Here is a 15,584-nt window from a genome sequence, read left to right as displayed (position 1 = left end):
CTAGGAGGATTTACTCAGAAGCAAGTCCCATTGCCAGCAACCAAGCTTACTCCCAGGTAAAGGATCATGCCCAGGCCAGCCTAGATATGGCCAGTGTGTGTGTGGGGGGGGGGTGATTTTCCACCCCCTCCCACATGATGAACTCTGTGCACGAGTGCCCACAGAGAGGGCTCTGAGTGCCACCTCTGGCACCCGTGCCATAGGTTCGCCACCACTGCTCTGGGAGATCTCTAGGCCCCAGCTGGAGGTTGGCAACCCCATGTATGATTGTTGTTTTAGTCATAGAAAGGCAGCTAATAAATGCTTTAAATCAGTACATTTGGTGAGGCCGCCAGGGAGTGTGTCAAGTTGCCTGGTAGGCCACATCTGATCCAGAAGGGGACAGCTGACCCCTCCCCCTTACTTTAGGGTTGCCAGCTCTGGGTTGGGAAATTCCTGGAGATTTGGGGGTGGAGCCTACGGGGGGGAGTTTTGGGAGGGATCTCAACAAAATATGATGCCCTTGGGTCGACTCTCCAAAGCAGCCATTTGCTCCAGGGAAACTGATCTCTGTCAGCTGTAATTCTGGGAGATCTCCAGGGGACACCTGGATGTTGGCAACCCCATCATCCAGGTTCTGGCTCAGCAGTGCTGACTCCACAAGTTGTGGAGTGCCACATTCAAAATTAGCCTCCACAGAAAGAGTCATACCACGAATAAATCTCCTCAGGGGTGATTATGGCTCACTTGCTCCTCTGATGACAGCTATTCCAAAAGGAGACCGCCCGCTAACCACACACCCCACCAGTCAAGGGTCTTGCTTTCTTGAAATGGGGCAGGTGCCCCATTGGGGAATGGTGTTCAGAAGAGCCATAGATGAATCACTCTGTGAGGTAATCTTGCTAGTCCCCAGTTGGGGCAAGGGATCCCCTGCTCACAGCTCAGGTTGCCTGCGAGAATTAAAACCAAAAACCAAAAACTGGCGGCATCAAGTGTCATTATGTCACTTCCAGGTGGGTAGCTGTAGGAATTTGTTTGTTTGTTTATTCAATTTATATCCCGCCCTCCCCCGAAGGAGCCTCAGGGTGGCGCTGGCTCATGTCGTAGATAAATAACAATATCAATATCCAGCAATAATATCAGCACTTAGCAAGAAGCAACCCAATAAAAGCATCACAATATACAAGAAAAAATCCATAGACATGGGCAATGAAGTCAGCAAAACAACAAGTCACAATATCGTGCATTACAAAGTCAGTATTGTACATTACAAAGTATACCATCATTCAAAAATTATCAGTTAACATGACACATTAGCATATAATATAACAGTATCAACAAAATAACAACAATCATGACATATGCAGAGCTAAATACCAATGAATATCAATAACTAGTACACAATAACATGACAATATCATTAACAGAACATCCCAGCCCCCTATTCCAGCGATGGCGAACCTTTTTAAGACCGAGTGCCCAAATTGCAACCCAAAGCCCACTTATTTATTGCAAAGTGCCAACACAGCAATTTAACCTGAATACTGAGGTTTTAGTTTAGAAAAACAGTTGGCTCCAAGGCACACGTTACTCGGGAGTAAGCTTGGTGAAGCAACCATATTACTGTACTTTGAGCAGGTGGTCGTGCTCAATTATTGCCGAGGGCAAACCCTATACGATGATAGCGTGTGGGAGGGTGATTTCCCGCCCCCATGATGAACTCTGTGCGCATGTGCCCACAGAGAGGGCTCTGAGTGCCATCTCTGGCACGCGTGCCATAGGTTCGCCACCACTGCCCTATTCTATTGCTGGGGTCATTGTTTTACCATAGAGCTGGAGTCTACAGCCTTTTGGAGTCTGCAGGGACCTTTCCAATTCTTGTATAGGGTCATAAAGACCAAAACAAAATGGCTTCCAAAATGGAGTCCGAGCCAACAACATGTCAGGGAGCGAGGTTATGCATAACTCTCCTTGTATTTAAGCATTTAAGACAGAAGCTCTGTATAACAGGATGCTTCTTAATCTGAACAGCCAATCAGAAGCCTTGCTGGACGCTAGCCCCACCTGGCCTTAAACACTTGACAGGCACAATGGTGCTCCTGGATTAGGGATCCTAGCCATAGAGCTTCCAGCCATTACGAGAGCTGCCTTATTATTATTACTGTTTAATTTTCTTTGGTATCGCCAATTCTTTAGCTGGTTGTTGGCCTTTCATTACAAATTGACTCCCACCCAGAGGCCTAGGACATTGTAATGTATCAACGTAGTATTCGCACTGATGCCAGGAGTGTTACAACGGAGTAACGCATTAAAATAAAGAAGCTCAAAGAAGCTCAAGCCGATACAGAATAAAATCAGAGAGATCTTTATTCGGCCAACGGCGGGCAAGACACTATCAGGGGAGCCACACCTAAAATGGCGGTGTGTTCTCACTTTTATAGTATTAATGACAAGCTATATCAAAATGGCAGCAAAGAATACACCCCAGAATGCCCACATCATCAATCAATCATACAAAAGGTGGAGATTTTCCCTGTTCCCACAGCCCTTCGGGGTTGTCCAAAATCCCCATTGGAAGATGTCAGCATTTCACTCTTTGACGCTATATGAATCAAAAACCCTTGTTTCTGCTTATCATTAATGTTTCTAGTTGCCCTGTGTTTTAGACAAAGAGCCTGAACTTTCTCATAGGCCTTCCTATTGTCTCAGGAAAACAAAGGGCAACTTTAAGGTATCTTTTGGGTACAATTTTCTTGGGATCTTAAAAACGATTTTAAGCTTACACATTTTGTATAAACTTCTTAGAACAAGAGGGCATTTTTGGAGCCTAAATTAAGGCTAAAGCTTCAGCAGTAAAAGAATAGGTTTAAGGCCTGCATGATTTCTTTGGTCCGCAGCGTTATGGTTGCCATCTCTCCATTATAGGAAAAATAATGGAGGGAAAGAAGAGATCACCTTTCTTGTTGAATCCAAAACCCTTTCCTCTTTCTCTTTCTCTACATTCTCTTTTCCTTCTGTCTACATTCTCTTTCCCTCTTTTCTACTTTCTTCCTTCTGCGCCTACAGGAGGGCTACCTTTTGAATCGGGCAGTTGTTGATTTGGTTGATTTGAAGATGTTTCAAGAGCTGCCCTAGTTTTGAGGGAATGGCTCCCAGGGTGCCGATGACCACTGGGACGACCTCAGCTGGTTTGGGCCGTAGTCGTTGAATCTCAGTTTTCAAATCATGATACTTAGGCTCATTCCGCACATGCAGAATAATGCACTTTCAAACTGCTTTCAGTGCTCTTGGAAGCTGTGCGGAATGGCAAAATCCACTTGCAAACAGTTGTGAAAGTGGTTTTAGAAAAAAAGCATTAGTACCATGTCGCAGGAAGGGGCCTAATTGATCATCTCATGTTCCCTTTACATCAAAATACCAACCCATCCGCATTGGGTCCCCTATGTCGATGATGGTTATTTTCGTATCCTCAGTCGCTGTGATGTTATACACTGTGTGTTATACACCGACACTTTGTCTGTTTGGATTCGAAAGTCCCACAAGTTCTCATTTTCCGTGACTTTCTCTGAGCAATGTCCCCAACAGTTTTTCAGCCGTCCTATAGTTGTTGTGGCGGCGGCTATTGATTAGGCTTGTTATCCTACCATACACCAGCCAAAGCCAGACTCAGGGTAACTTACATACATATTAATACAATACAGATTCCATATCAAATATAAAATACACAAATACTAAAAACATTAAAACTACAGTATCAGTAAACAGTGAATCTTAAATATGGCAGTAACGATTAATTCACCCCACGTGCCGTTTCCCAATGGCCTAGAAAATTCCTTCTCCCACCCCAACACAGTCAATTTGAACAGCTAGGCAGTGGTGGCGAACCTTTGGCACTCCAGATGTTATGGACTACAATTCCCATCAACCCCTACAATTGGCCATGCTGGCAGGGACTGATGGGAATTGGAGTGCCAAAGGTTCGCCACCATGGAGCTAGGGAGTGGGGAGGGGAGGGGAGGATTTGGGAGGTCAGATGGTAGCTGCCTCAGCCAAGGGCCTGGTAGAACACCTCTGTCTTGCAGGCCCTGAAGAATTGACTAAAGTCCCGCAGGGCCCTGGTATCAGCTAACAAAGAGTTCCGCAAGGCACAAAGTTCTGGCCCTGGTTGAGGCCAGCTGGATATCTTTGGGGCCGGGGACTACCAGAAGAGCGAAGCTCCCTCCAGAGGCAATATAGGGACATGTGCAAAGGTCCCAGACTGCTCAAGGCCTTAAAGGTCAACCCCAAAACCTTGAACATGATCTGGAACTCAACTGGTAGCCAGTGCAGCTGCTGGAGCCCAGGTCAAACGTGCGCTCTTGCCGGAGTCCCAGTAAAAATTCTCGCTGCTGCATTCTGGATCAGCTGTAGTTTCCGGCACAGTCTCAAGGGCAGGTCAGCATTCGGTGAGTTACGGTAATCCAGTCAGGAGGTGACCGTTGCATGGGTCACTGTGGCAAGGTCCGAAAGAGATAAGTAGGGAGCCAGCTGTCTAGCCTGGCATAGATAAGAAAAGACCCCCCTGGCTGTATGTGTGACCTGGGTCTCCATTGACAGGGAGGACCTCACAACCACACCCGGGCTTTTGACAGAGGTGTTAAGTTTACTGTGTCTCATTTAGGCAGTTGAACTTCCCCTCTGACGCCCCTCATCCCAGCCACAGGACCTCCATCTGCGATGGATTAAGTTTCAGTCCACTCTTTCGTAACCATCCCGCCACGGTCTCCAGACAGTCAGACTGTGGCCACTTTTCTCGAGAGAGATGAAAATAGCCCATGAGACTATTCAGCACTCCATGTCTCTGCTCTATGACATTCTCTGAAACTCTGGGGCTTTGCCTCCTGGCAGAGGCATTCTGGGGGGAAATGGCACCCTTGGGACAACTGCCTGGGCACGCCCCCCCCGCACCCCACTTACTGGTGGGCCCGTGCCCCCCTCCCACGCCCCACTGACCGGCAGGCTCGCGGCAGGTGGCGCATCCAACTTTCTTTGCTGGCTGGGTGCAGCACTGGCATGCTTCTTCCGGCACTTGACCTCTTCCCCTGGCGGCCAGCAGGCGCCCCTCAGCCCGGCCCTGAAACAGGAAGAGGCCAAAGACCAGGCAGGGAGGTTGAGCCGGGGTGGGGGTGGCAGCAGCTGGTGGGCCTGCTTGCCTGCCTGCCTGCCTGCCTGCCTGGGGTGCAATTCTTGCAGAGCCGGGCCAAGAGGCTCCCGGCAGGCCTGCGGGAGGCTTCGATCTAGGGGGGGGGGGCATTTTGTGCCCCCATGTGACCAGATAGGCGGCATCTGGAGACAGGGTGACCCCGTGTCCCTCTGGCAGGTACTCCCCTGCCTCCTGGTGCCCATTCTGTGATGTTCAAGAGGAAGCATTGTGAGAAAGCGTTCAGAGCTGGGTCCAGCCTCTGGCTATCCTGGCCACTCTTTAACAGGAAAAGTCCGAATGAGAAGAACTCTCCCATCACTGGGGCTTCTGCCTTCATGTGGACTTTCTCGTGCTTCCAACGTAGTAGCCGATATGAGTAAGGGAAGGGGTCCCAGGACAACTTCCTAGGCCACAGTGTCCTCTCAAGTGCCAGTGAGGCACAGTGGAAATTGTAGTGAACTGCGGACATCTGTTAGGTCTCAATCCTTGAATCAATAAACAGGCTCTGTATTGTTGATCAGTAGCGTTTATTTGAAAGTTAACGAAGCACCCGGCTTGCAAGGAGTCAGTTCTGCGATCCCCCTTGTCCAGAAACAGCCCCCCCTCCCATTTTCCCAAAGAATGGGAGAAAGAGTTACATCGGAGCCTAAGAGCACCCCAAGGTCAGCGACAGATAGATCCCGCTTCCTATGGGAGTAAGAAGTGTCAGGGGCAAGCCTAGTTATCTACCAAGCATGTGAAACCGTGAAAGTGAGATCAAGGAAAGAATGTTCCATTAACACAGTGGTTACATTCAACAGGCAGAGTACATAGATCTAAAAGCAGTTACGTTGCCATCCCTGACAACATCCCAGGTCCAAGTCCCCACATCTACCACAGAAGTTCGCTAGGGGACCTTGGGCCCGCCACAAGCTCTCAGTCTGGCCTACCTCACAGGGTTGTGGTTGCGAGAAAACAGGGGAAAGGAGAATGGATATTTAAGCTGCTTTGAGTCTCCTTTGGGGAGGGATGCAGGATATGAATAACTAAGTGCAAATGTAATGCCCCTGTGCAGTCTGGGAGTCAGCCCCTTTTCCTTGCGTCTTCTTGCCTGTGCATTCCAAGAGAACGTGGTTGATCCCCCAAACCCCTCCTTCATTAGGCCCCGCCCCAGACCTCCGGGAATGTCCCAGCTTGGAGCTGGTGACCCTAGCCAGCCAGTCTTTCTCCTGAGCATGCGCGGCATTCGTGTTGGGGACAAAATATGGAGATTTGGGCATTAGTCATGACTTTTCATTAAGTAGCTTGCCAAGGTAGAAAAAGCCTCCACCGTACAGAAAGCAGCTTTATTACTGACTAATGAAATTGCTTTTAGGCGCTTCAAGCCGTGATTGCTTTATCCCAAAAGTGTAAGCTCGTGAAACGCTGATAATGAAAGACATTAACTAGTGGTGTGATAAATTTAGCCAGATGACTGGTTCCCCAGGCAAGCACATGGAGTGTAAGATCATTTTCCATCTATAACTCTGTGACCTCGGGGTGCGATTCAAAGTGCACCATCCGACTTTGCAGGAAATGACACTGGAAGGACATTTCTGCTTTTCAAACATATCTCTGTTTCATATTTAGGGTTGCCTGCCTCCAGGGGGTGGTTAGAGATCTCCTACGGTGGTGGTGAACCTATGGCACTCCAGATGTTTATGGACTACAATTCCCCAGCATCTGCCAGCATGGCCAATTGGCCATGCTGGCAGGGGGCTGATGGGAATTGTAGTCCATGAACATCTGGAGTGCCATAGATTTGCCACCCCGGTCCTAGGATTACAACTGATCTCAAGGCATTAGAGATCAGTTCACCTGTTCAGGTGAACTGATCTCTAATGCCTTGAGATCAGTTGTAATCCTAGGACCGGGGTGGCAAATCTATGGCACTCCAGATGTTCATGGACTACAATTCTGATGCTGTTTTGGAAGGTGGACTCCATGGCATTATAACCCAGTGAAATTCCTCCATTTTTCCAAACCCCAACCTCAAAAAGCACAACCAAACAGCATCAAGAGTACCAATATCGCAAATGTGGGTAAAGAACAATATACCATCCAAGAACGTGGCCAGTTGAAACCCAGGAAACACAATGGCATCAACAGAAGTCCAAACAATACACATGACATAATATACACCATATACCTCATATGCAGCAGAATGAGTAAGCCGGTCAAAACTTCTCCCGTTTCAAGGAAGCAGGTCCCCTTTTCCAGCCTTTTGTGACGTGTTGCTTGCCCTCAGTTATACTGGAACTATGTTAACCGCTGTTTAAACTCTCGTCTTCCGTGCTGGGCTAAGCTGTGCGTGTCTTGTATACCAACCCAGAGCTGGCAGCGCTATTCATATTCATTTCTGGCTAACTGTCATGGCTTACTGCAAAGGATCCTGGAAATTCCGGTTTAATGGGTGTGCAGATAATTGAGCGCAGTGAACACAGCATGCAAAGGCTATACTTCGTAATGGTCCCTCTGGGAATATAGCTGTAGCAATCTGGGAGAATGGTGGCCGTCAGCCCTTAATGTTTATATTTCAAAGGGTCGTCATGCTGGTCTGTGGTAAAACAGCTACATTTGAATCCAGTAGCTCCTTAGAGACCAACAAGATTTTTGGAGTATAACACTCCCCACGAACATGCGATCTGCTCGGCGGGTCTGTTCTTCCTCGTCCTGATTGGCTGTTGCGCTGGAGTGGGAACACTACTCCGCCCCTGATTGAAAATTCGTGTCATTCTTCTTGCTTTTACGTTCGAACGGAGCCACACAGAAACAATTGATCAAAATCGTTATACCGTAGCTTCCTATTTACGTTCCTTCAATAGCCACGCCCAGTGCGGCACCCCCCAAAAAAGGCTGCGCGCACTCGGCGCACAGCCCACTGCACTCTGATTGGCTGGAAGGTTCAAAGGGCGGGAAGAATAAGCTGTGTCTGTCCCGTTTCTCCCCACCGATCCGGCTTCAAAGCGTGATTGGGAGAAAAGGTGCACTTCAATGTAGGTTCTGAAAAAACGCGGGATAAGGGGGTGGGAGCGCGTGCCAGAACCGGGATGAATCCCTGTTCGGCACTTAAGCGGTGGGGAGTTCTTGCTGAAACGGTGTTTTTTCGCATGAGTATTGCGATAAATTGACCGTGGGGAATCAACCAACGATCCCTTTGACTCAGGAGCTTATACTCCAGAACTCTGGCTGGTCTCTAAGGTGCTACTGGGCTCGGGTCTAATTTTCATGTGCGGCCAAATTTTGGCAAGAAGAAAAAACAATAATTTTTACCCTCCCCCAGTAAGAATGTTCTGATGATTCGCATAGAAAGTCCTCACCCCCACACCACCTTCCAGCTCTTCCTTTTGTGTCTGAAAAAAACCTGCTGATTTTGTAAAATTTCACTATTTAATGTCCTGGGACCTGTTTGCCGTTTTGAAAGCGTTGACCGTTCCCCTTTGGAGAGTGCTCATGTGAGCCAAAACAGGGTCGTTTTGTTTATTTTAATTTAGCCTTTTTACAGCCTGCCTTTCTCAACGGAGACTCAACAGTTTGCAGAGTACAGGAAAGGAGAGTGTGTGCATGGAGGGGGGGAATTAATGGTGCGGAACGGGACACTGAAGGAACAGGAGTCCGCAACCTTTCTGAGACTGCAGGCACCTTTGATATTCTGACATTGCATGCTGGTGTAGCCAAAAAAAAATGGCTGCCGCAAACTGGCTGCCACAGGAAGTGGACCCAGGCGTACGACGGCTGTGGCATCTTACTTCCGTCCACACAGTGAAGAACTTTGTGTTGTGGCGGCAGCTGATGCTGTCGCAACATTTTGAAAAGTCCGCACAATCAGCTCTCTAATGGCTGGTGAGAATCCTTACTGTGTAAAAGGTCCACCTGACGCCTCCACACTTTCTGAAAACACTTTGCAGGCATCAGGAAAGGTGTCGGTGGGCCCCAGATCAGGGACCCTTGTACAGAGGTGGGATCCAGCAGGTTCTCACAGGTTCCCGAGAGTAGGTTACTAATTATTTGTGTGTGCCGAGAGGGGGTTACTAATTGGTGATTTTGCCACGTAATTTTTGCCTTAGTTACTCCCCTCCTCTCAGCAGTAGCGCGCAGAACTTGGAGCAGTCTAGCAGGAGGGGCACCGGCGTGCGTGGCAGCCTGCGCCCGCGTGCATTCGTTTCCCGCCCAAGGACGGGCGCAGCGGCTGCGTCCTTGCCACAGCCCCGCCCAGGAATGCCCCGCCCCCGGAATGCCCCGCCACGCCCCCATTGTGCCCCGCCCAGCCCCATTGGCGCTACGCCACAGTTTGAATCCCACCACCATGGGAACCTGTTACTAAAATTTTTGGATCCCACCACTGCCCTTGGAGTAGAACTAGGAGTACAAAAGTGAATAATGAAGAGTCCCATCCAATGGGCCAAGCAGCAGTGGTGTAGGAAGTTAAGAGCTCATGTATCTAATCTGGAGGAACCGGGTTTGATTCCCAGCTCTGCCGCCTGAGCTGTGGAGGCTTATCTGGGGAATTCAGATTAGCCTGGGCACTCCCACACACGCCATAAACCGCCCATGCGGTTCCACAAAAGGCAGCTGATCCAGAAAAGGCAGCTTCATGGGGATGTTTTTTCTATGATAATTCCCACCTTAAGGAATGGACGGGGCTCCTGGTAAAGCTGGGGGGGGGCACCTAGGTGTTGTCAAAATGCAAAGTAATTTTATTCGGTACAGCTTTTCAGCTGCAAGCATTTTGGGGGAGAAAGGAGGAGGGATAGTTTGGATTTTGATTATTATTTATTATATTATTGTTATTATTACTTAATTTTGTTTAATATCACAGCTGCCAGTTCTGTAGCTGGTTGTTGGTCTTTCATTGCAATTCGAGCCCCACCCAGAGCCTAGGAAGTTGTAATGTATCAGCGTAGTATTTGTGTGGATGTTGATTTTGTCAATTTGAAGATGTTTCAAGTGCCGCTCCAGTGTAGTAGTAGTAGTAGTAGTAGTAGTAGTAGTAGTAGTAGTAGTAGTAGTAGTAGTAGTAGTAGTTACTGTTATTATTAGATGTTGATTTTGTCAATTTGAAGGTGTTTCAAGTGCTATAATAATAATAATAATAATAATAATAATAATAATAATAATAATAATAATAATAATAATAATAATAATAATAATAATAATAATAATAATACACAAATGCCATCTTGGTAGTTCATGCTTGTATTGGATGTTATTTATCGTTTCGAAATACATAGTTTTTTTATGGATGTTGTTAGAGCCACTTCAAAGCCCGAAAGGAGGGCCAGGACCAGCCATCAAATTTAATAAAATAAATATTAATTTCAACCAGAATTCCATGGAGTTTAGTAATGTATATCCCGCTCTCCCTTCTGTAGCGGGCTCAGAGTGGTTTACACCATAAAATATACATTATAAAATATAAAACATACAATAATAAAATACGATATGCTCTAAAACCTGCCTATATGGCACATAATTAAATCCTGATGGAACATCTGGTTGTCCCAACCTCATAGAACAACAGAAAGGAGGACAAAGAGATGGGAAAGGGGGGGGGGGACCAATAGTGACAGAACTGTAACCCGTTGCTGTCCTCAGCCATAGGCCTGGCAGAACAGGCCCTGTGGAACTGAGGCCCCTTCTGCACATGCAGAATAATGCACTTTCAATCCACTTTCAATGCACTTTGCAGCTGGGTGGAATAGCAAAACAAGGCTGGGGACCCCTGATTTGGGGGTGGAGTAATCACTTAGGTTTCTGGGGTAATCACTTAGGTGCCTGCTCTTAGATTCACACAGTAGAGACGGGCGTGCGTTCAGAATAGCACCCATTTATTAGCAAGAAGGCACAGGGACGTGGGGAGCTGGTTTCAAGCCAAGGAAGCTTGGGCAGGGTGCAATTCTAACCGGCCCACAGAACTGAGCAGGATTCTGCCCCACGAGACCAATCAACGCAGGCAGAGGGGGGAACCTGGCAATGTATACAATCTATGCACTGCAGACTGATCCTTTTGTTTCCCTCCAACCTCTTCCCCCAACAGATGGCGTCCCCCTTTAGCACCGGAGTCCTGGGCCGTCACCGTGCACGCCGCCGCTGACCCAGCTCCCCCTTTTCCTTCCCCACCCAAAGATGGCCAGTGCCAATGAGACTGAAGAGGCCCACGGCTCGGTGCCCCACGCCGCCACTACCTACGCCAAGCTTCTGCTCCTGGGCCTGATCATCTGCGTGAGCCTGGCGGGGAATCTCTCCCTCTCCCTTCTGGTCTTGAAGGAGCGGGGGCTCCACAAGGCCCCCTACTACTTCCTCCTGGACCTGTGCCTGGCCGACGTGATCCGCTCGGCCGTCTGCTTCCCCTTCGTCCTCGTGTCCATCCGCCACGGCTCGGCCTGGACCTACAGCGTGCTGAGCTGCAAGATCGTGGCCTTCATGGCCGTCCTCTTCTGCTTCCACGCGGCGTTCCTCCTGTTCTGCATCAGCGTCACTCGCTACATGGCCGTGGCCCACCACCGCTTCTACGCCAAACGCATGACTTTCTGGACGTGCGTTGCCGTCATCTGCATGGTGTGGACTTTGTCGGTGGCCATGGCCTTCCCCCCGGTCTTCGACGTTGGGACCTACAAATTCATCCGGGAGGAGGACCAGTGTATCTTTGAGCACCGCTACTTCAAGGCCAACGACACCCTGGGCTTCATGCTCATGCTAGCCGTCCTGATCTTCGCCACTCACGTGGTGTACATCAAGCTCCTCCTCTTCGAGTACCGCCACCGCAAGATGAAGCCCATCCAGATGGTCCCAGCCATCAGCCAAAACTGGACGTTCCATGGGCCCGGCGCCACGGGGCAAGCGGCGGCCAACTGGATTGCGGGCTTTGGCCGCGGCCCCATGCCACCCACCTTGCTGGGCATCCGGCAGAACGCCCACGCGGCCAACCGGCGCCTGCTGGGCATGGAGGAGTTCAAGGCTGAGAAGCGGCTGGGCAGGATGTTCTATGTCATCACGTTGCTCTTCTTGGTTCTGTGGTCACCCTACATCGTGGCCTGCTATTGGAGGGTGTTCGTCAAAGCCTGTAGCATCCCTCACCGCTACCTCTCCACAGCCGTTTGGATGAGCTTTGCCCAAGCCGCTGTTAACCCCATAGTTTGCTTTCTACTCAACAAGGACCTCAAGAAGAGCTTGCTGGCCCACATCCCTTGTTGGAGGACAGAGCCGGAACTGCCCAGGGAGCCTTATTGTGTCATGTGAGGAGCGCGGTGGGTCGGCTGGAAGGCGCCCGCCCGCCCGCCTGCCCTGTGCCAAACTGAATTTGGGTTCTGTTTTGAATCTTGCTTTCTTTCTTTGTTCTTATTTTTTATACATCACACGAGATGCCAATCGACGGGTTGTTGCGCTCCCCTGCCCCTACCCTCCGCAACCTTGGCCGTGGTTCCCCAGAGTAATGGGTGTTGGCATACGGACTCTGATCTCTCAGACAACCCAGGGCAAAGATCCAAAGTCCGCTTCTCTGCCTGGAGATCAGAGCTGGATTCTGGTCTCAGCTCCCCTGGTGTAAATCCAGAACCGAAGGGTGACAGTCGCCGTTCCTTGCTAGTATCTCAGCCATGAGCTTTACGGGGCCTTTCCCTATTTTTCTAGTCTCCAAACTCTATCACATTCCTCCGATCAGACATTCCTAAAGTCCACAGGCCACTATAGGGATGCCACCTTCCGGGTGGGGTCTGAGATCAGTTCCTCTGGTGAAAATGGTAGCTTTTGGGGGGAGGGGGGATGCTTTTGGGGGGAGGGGGGAGCAGCAGTGGCGTAGGAGGTTAAGAGCTCGTGTATATAATCTGGAGGAACCGGGTTTGATTCCTTGCTCTGCCGCCTGAGCTGTGGAGGCTTATCTGGGGAATTCAGATTAGCCTGTGCACTCCCACACACGCCAGCTGGGTGACCTTGGGCTAGTCACAGCTTTTCGGAGCTCTCTCAGCCCCACCCACCTCACAGGGTGTTTGTTGTGAGGGGGGAAGGGCAAGGAGATTGTCAGCCCCTTTGAGTCTCCTGCAGGAGAGAAAGGGGGGATATAAATCCAAACTCTTCTTCTTCTTCTTCTTCTTCTTCTTCTTCTTCTTCTTCTTCTTCTTCTTCTTCTTCTTCTTCTTCTTCTTCTTCTTCTTCTTCTTCTTATGACCACACTTCCCTGTTGAGCTGCCTCCTTTTCCCAAAATCCTAGGCTTCACCCCCAAATCTCCAAGAAGTTCCCAACTCAGAGTTGTCTATCCCAGGGATAGGGAACCTGCGGCTCTCCAGATGTTCAGGAACTACAATTCCCATCAGCCCCTTTCAGCATGGCCAATTGGCTATTGGCTAACCCTAACCCTAACCCAATTGGCCATGCTGGCAGGGGGTGATGGGAATTGTAGTCCATAATATCTGGAGTGCCAAAGGTTCGCCACCATGGCCTTATAGTCAGGAAATTTTTCCTGATGTTTAAGTGGAATGATGTTCACTATCAAGGGTGTAACTAGGGTGGGGCAAGCCAGAACTCGTGCCCCAGGTGCTGCTTGGGAGGGGGACCAGGCTGGCCAGAACACCCTGCAAGCCCTGCCCACCTGCAGTTTCAAGCCGGACCTGGCCAGGTAGAGGCCAGCGTTGAACTGCAGGCTCTGCCCTGGCCGAGGCCAGCTTTATACTGCTGACTCCGCCTCTGAAGTCCATGTGACTTTGTTGCTTTGGAGGCAGAGCTTTGGAGGCGGAGCCAGCAGTATAAAGCTGGACCCGGCCAGGCTGAGCCTGCAATTCAAAGCTCGGCTCAGCCTGGCCGGGTCTCGCTTTACACTGCAGGCTTCGGAGGTGGGGCCTACAATGTAAAGCTAGGCCATAGGTATCAAACTTGCGGCCCTCCAGATGCTGTGGACTACAGCTCCCATCATCCCCTGCCAGCATGATGCTGGCAGGGGATGATGGGAACTGTAGTCCATAACATCTGGAGGGCTGCGAGTTTGACACCTGTGAGCTAGGCCCTGCAGAGCCTAGAACTGCGCACTGCCCCCAGCTCTGGAGTTGGAAAGGCCTGGGGGATTTGCAGTTGACCCTTGTTCTGGGCACCAGAAGACGGAGATCAGTTCCCCTGGGGGAAATGGCTGCTTTGGAAGGTGGCCTCTGGGGCATTATACCCCGCTGAGGTGCCTCCCCTCCCCAAAGTTCAGCCCCCCCAGGCAAACCCCCCCAAATCTCTCTCAGTTTCCCAACATGGCACTGGTAACCAGCGTGGTGGTAGTGGTTAAGAGCAGGTACACTCTAAACTGGAGAACCAGGTTTGATTCCCCACTCTGCCGTTTGAGCTGTGGAGGCTTATCTGGTGAACCAGATTAGCTTGTACACTCCCAACACATGCCACCTGGGTGACCTTGAGCAAGTCACAGCTCTTTAGAGCTCTCTCAGCCCCACCCACATCATAGGGTGTTTGTCAGTGGTGTGTTTGTCTAGGGACAGGGGGTACCCTCTGTCCCCAGGAGCCACTGATCTGGTCACATGGGGGGGCGCAAAATCGCCCCCCCCCCACATGACCAGGAAGAAGACAAGTCAGCAGGAAGTCCTGCTGCCTTGTCATCTGGCGTCCTTGGCCCAGCCAGTGTCATCATCGGCATGGGCGGGGCCAAGGAAGCCAGAGGCCCCCCCAAAGCCTCGCCCCCTCCCAGCTGCTAGCTCCCCCCAAGCCCCACCCCTCCCGGCTTTGAGCCGGCAGCCAGCAGTCCCTTCTGCCCTCCCCCAAGTTTATAAAAGCAAAGGCCCCAGCACGGAGCCTTCCAGTTGCTTCTGTCCTCCCCAGAGGGAGGGCAGAAGGGACTGCCAGCTTCCAACGCAGAGCCGGCAGCCGGAGGGGCCTGCGGGTGGGCCACGCCCCAGGCGTAGCAAGAGGGCGCCCAGAGAACAGATGTCTCCAGGCGCCATTTTCCCCCCACCAGCCTCTGGTGTTTGTTGTGGGGGGGTGAGGGAAAGGAGATTGTAAGCCCCTTTGAATCTCCTTACAGGAGAGAAAGGGGGATATAAATCCAAACTCTCCTTCTATTTACACCCAAAGGATGGTGATGGGCATGGGGCACTGATGTTAGAAAGCCAGCATGAATGTAGTGGTTAGGAGCAGGTGGGCTCTACTCTGGAGAACTGGGTTTGATTCCCCACTCCTCCACAGGAGCAGCGGACTCTTATCTGGTGATTTAGAATCGTTTCCCCATTTCTACATTCCTTCTAGTGATCTTGGGCCAGTCACAGTCCTCTCATAACTCTCTTACCCCCCAAGTACCTCACGAAGTGTCTTTTGTGGGGAGACGAAGGGAAAGGAGCTTGTAAACCACCTGGAGTTTTCCTTACAGGAGAGAAAAGTGGGGTATAAATCCAAACTCTTTTGCTTCTTCAGATCTGCTTCTAT

General features: G+C 50.3%; 1 protein-coding gene across 2 annotated transcripts in view; it reads left to right on the top strand.

Annotated features, from left to right (window-relative positions):
• LOC125428364 (probable G-protein coupled receptor 173) overlaps positions 1-12,943 on the top strand; it is a 44,363-nt gene extending 31,420 nt beyond the window's left edge. For both annotated transcript variants that reach the window (XM_048488361.1, XM_048488362.1), the window contains exon 2: positions 11,217-12,943. In XM_048488361.1, the coding sequence (XP_048344318.1) occupies positions 11,306-12,418 (1,113 nt within the window). In that variant the 5' untranslated portion in view covers positions 11,217-11,305 and the 3' untranslated portion in view covers positions 12,419-12,943. The remainder of the gene's footprint in view (positions 1-11,216) is intronic.
• Positions 12,944-15,584: the final 2,641 nt, after the last annotated feature.

The sequence above is a fragment of the Sphaerodactylus townsendi genome, linkage group LG03 (assembly GCF_021028975.2).
Source record: "Sphaerodactylus townsendi isolate TG3544 linkage group LG03, MPM_Stown_v2.3, whole genome shotgun sequence".
NCBI lineage: Eukaryota > Metazoa > Chordata > Lepidosauria > Squamata > Sphaerodactylidae > Sphaerodactylus > Sphaerodactylus townsendi.
Note: the sequence above shows the minus strand (reverse complement) of the source record. Positions and strands in the feature narration are given on the sequence as shown.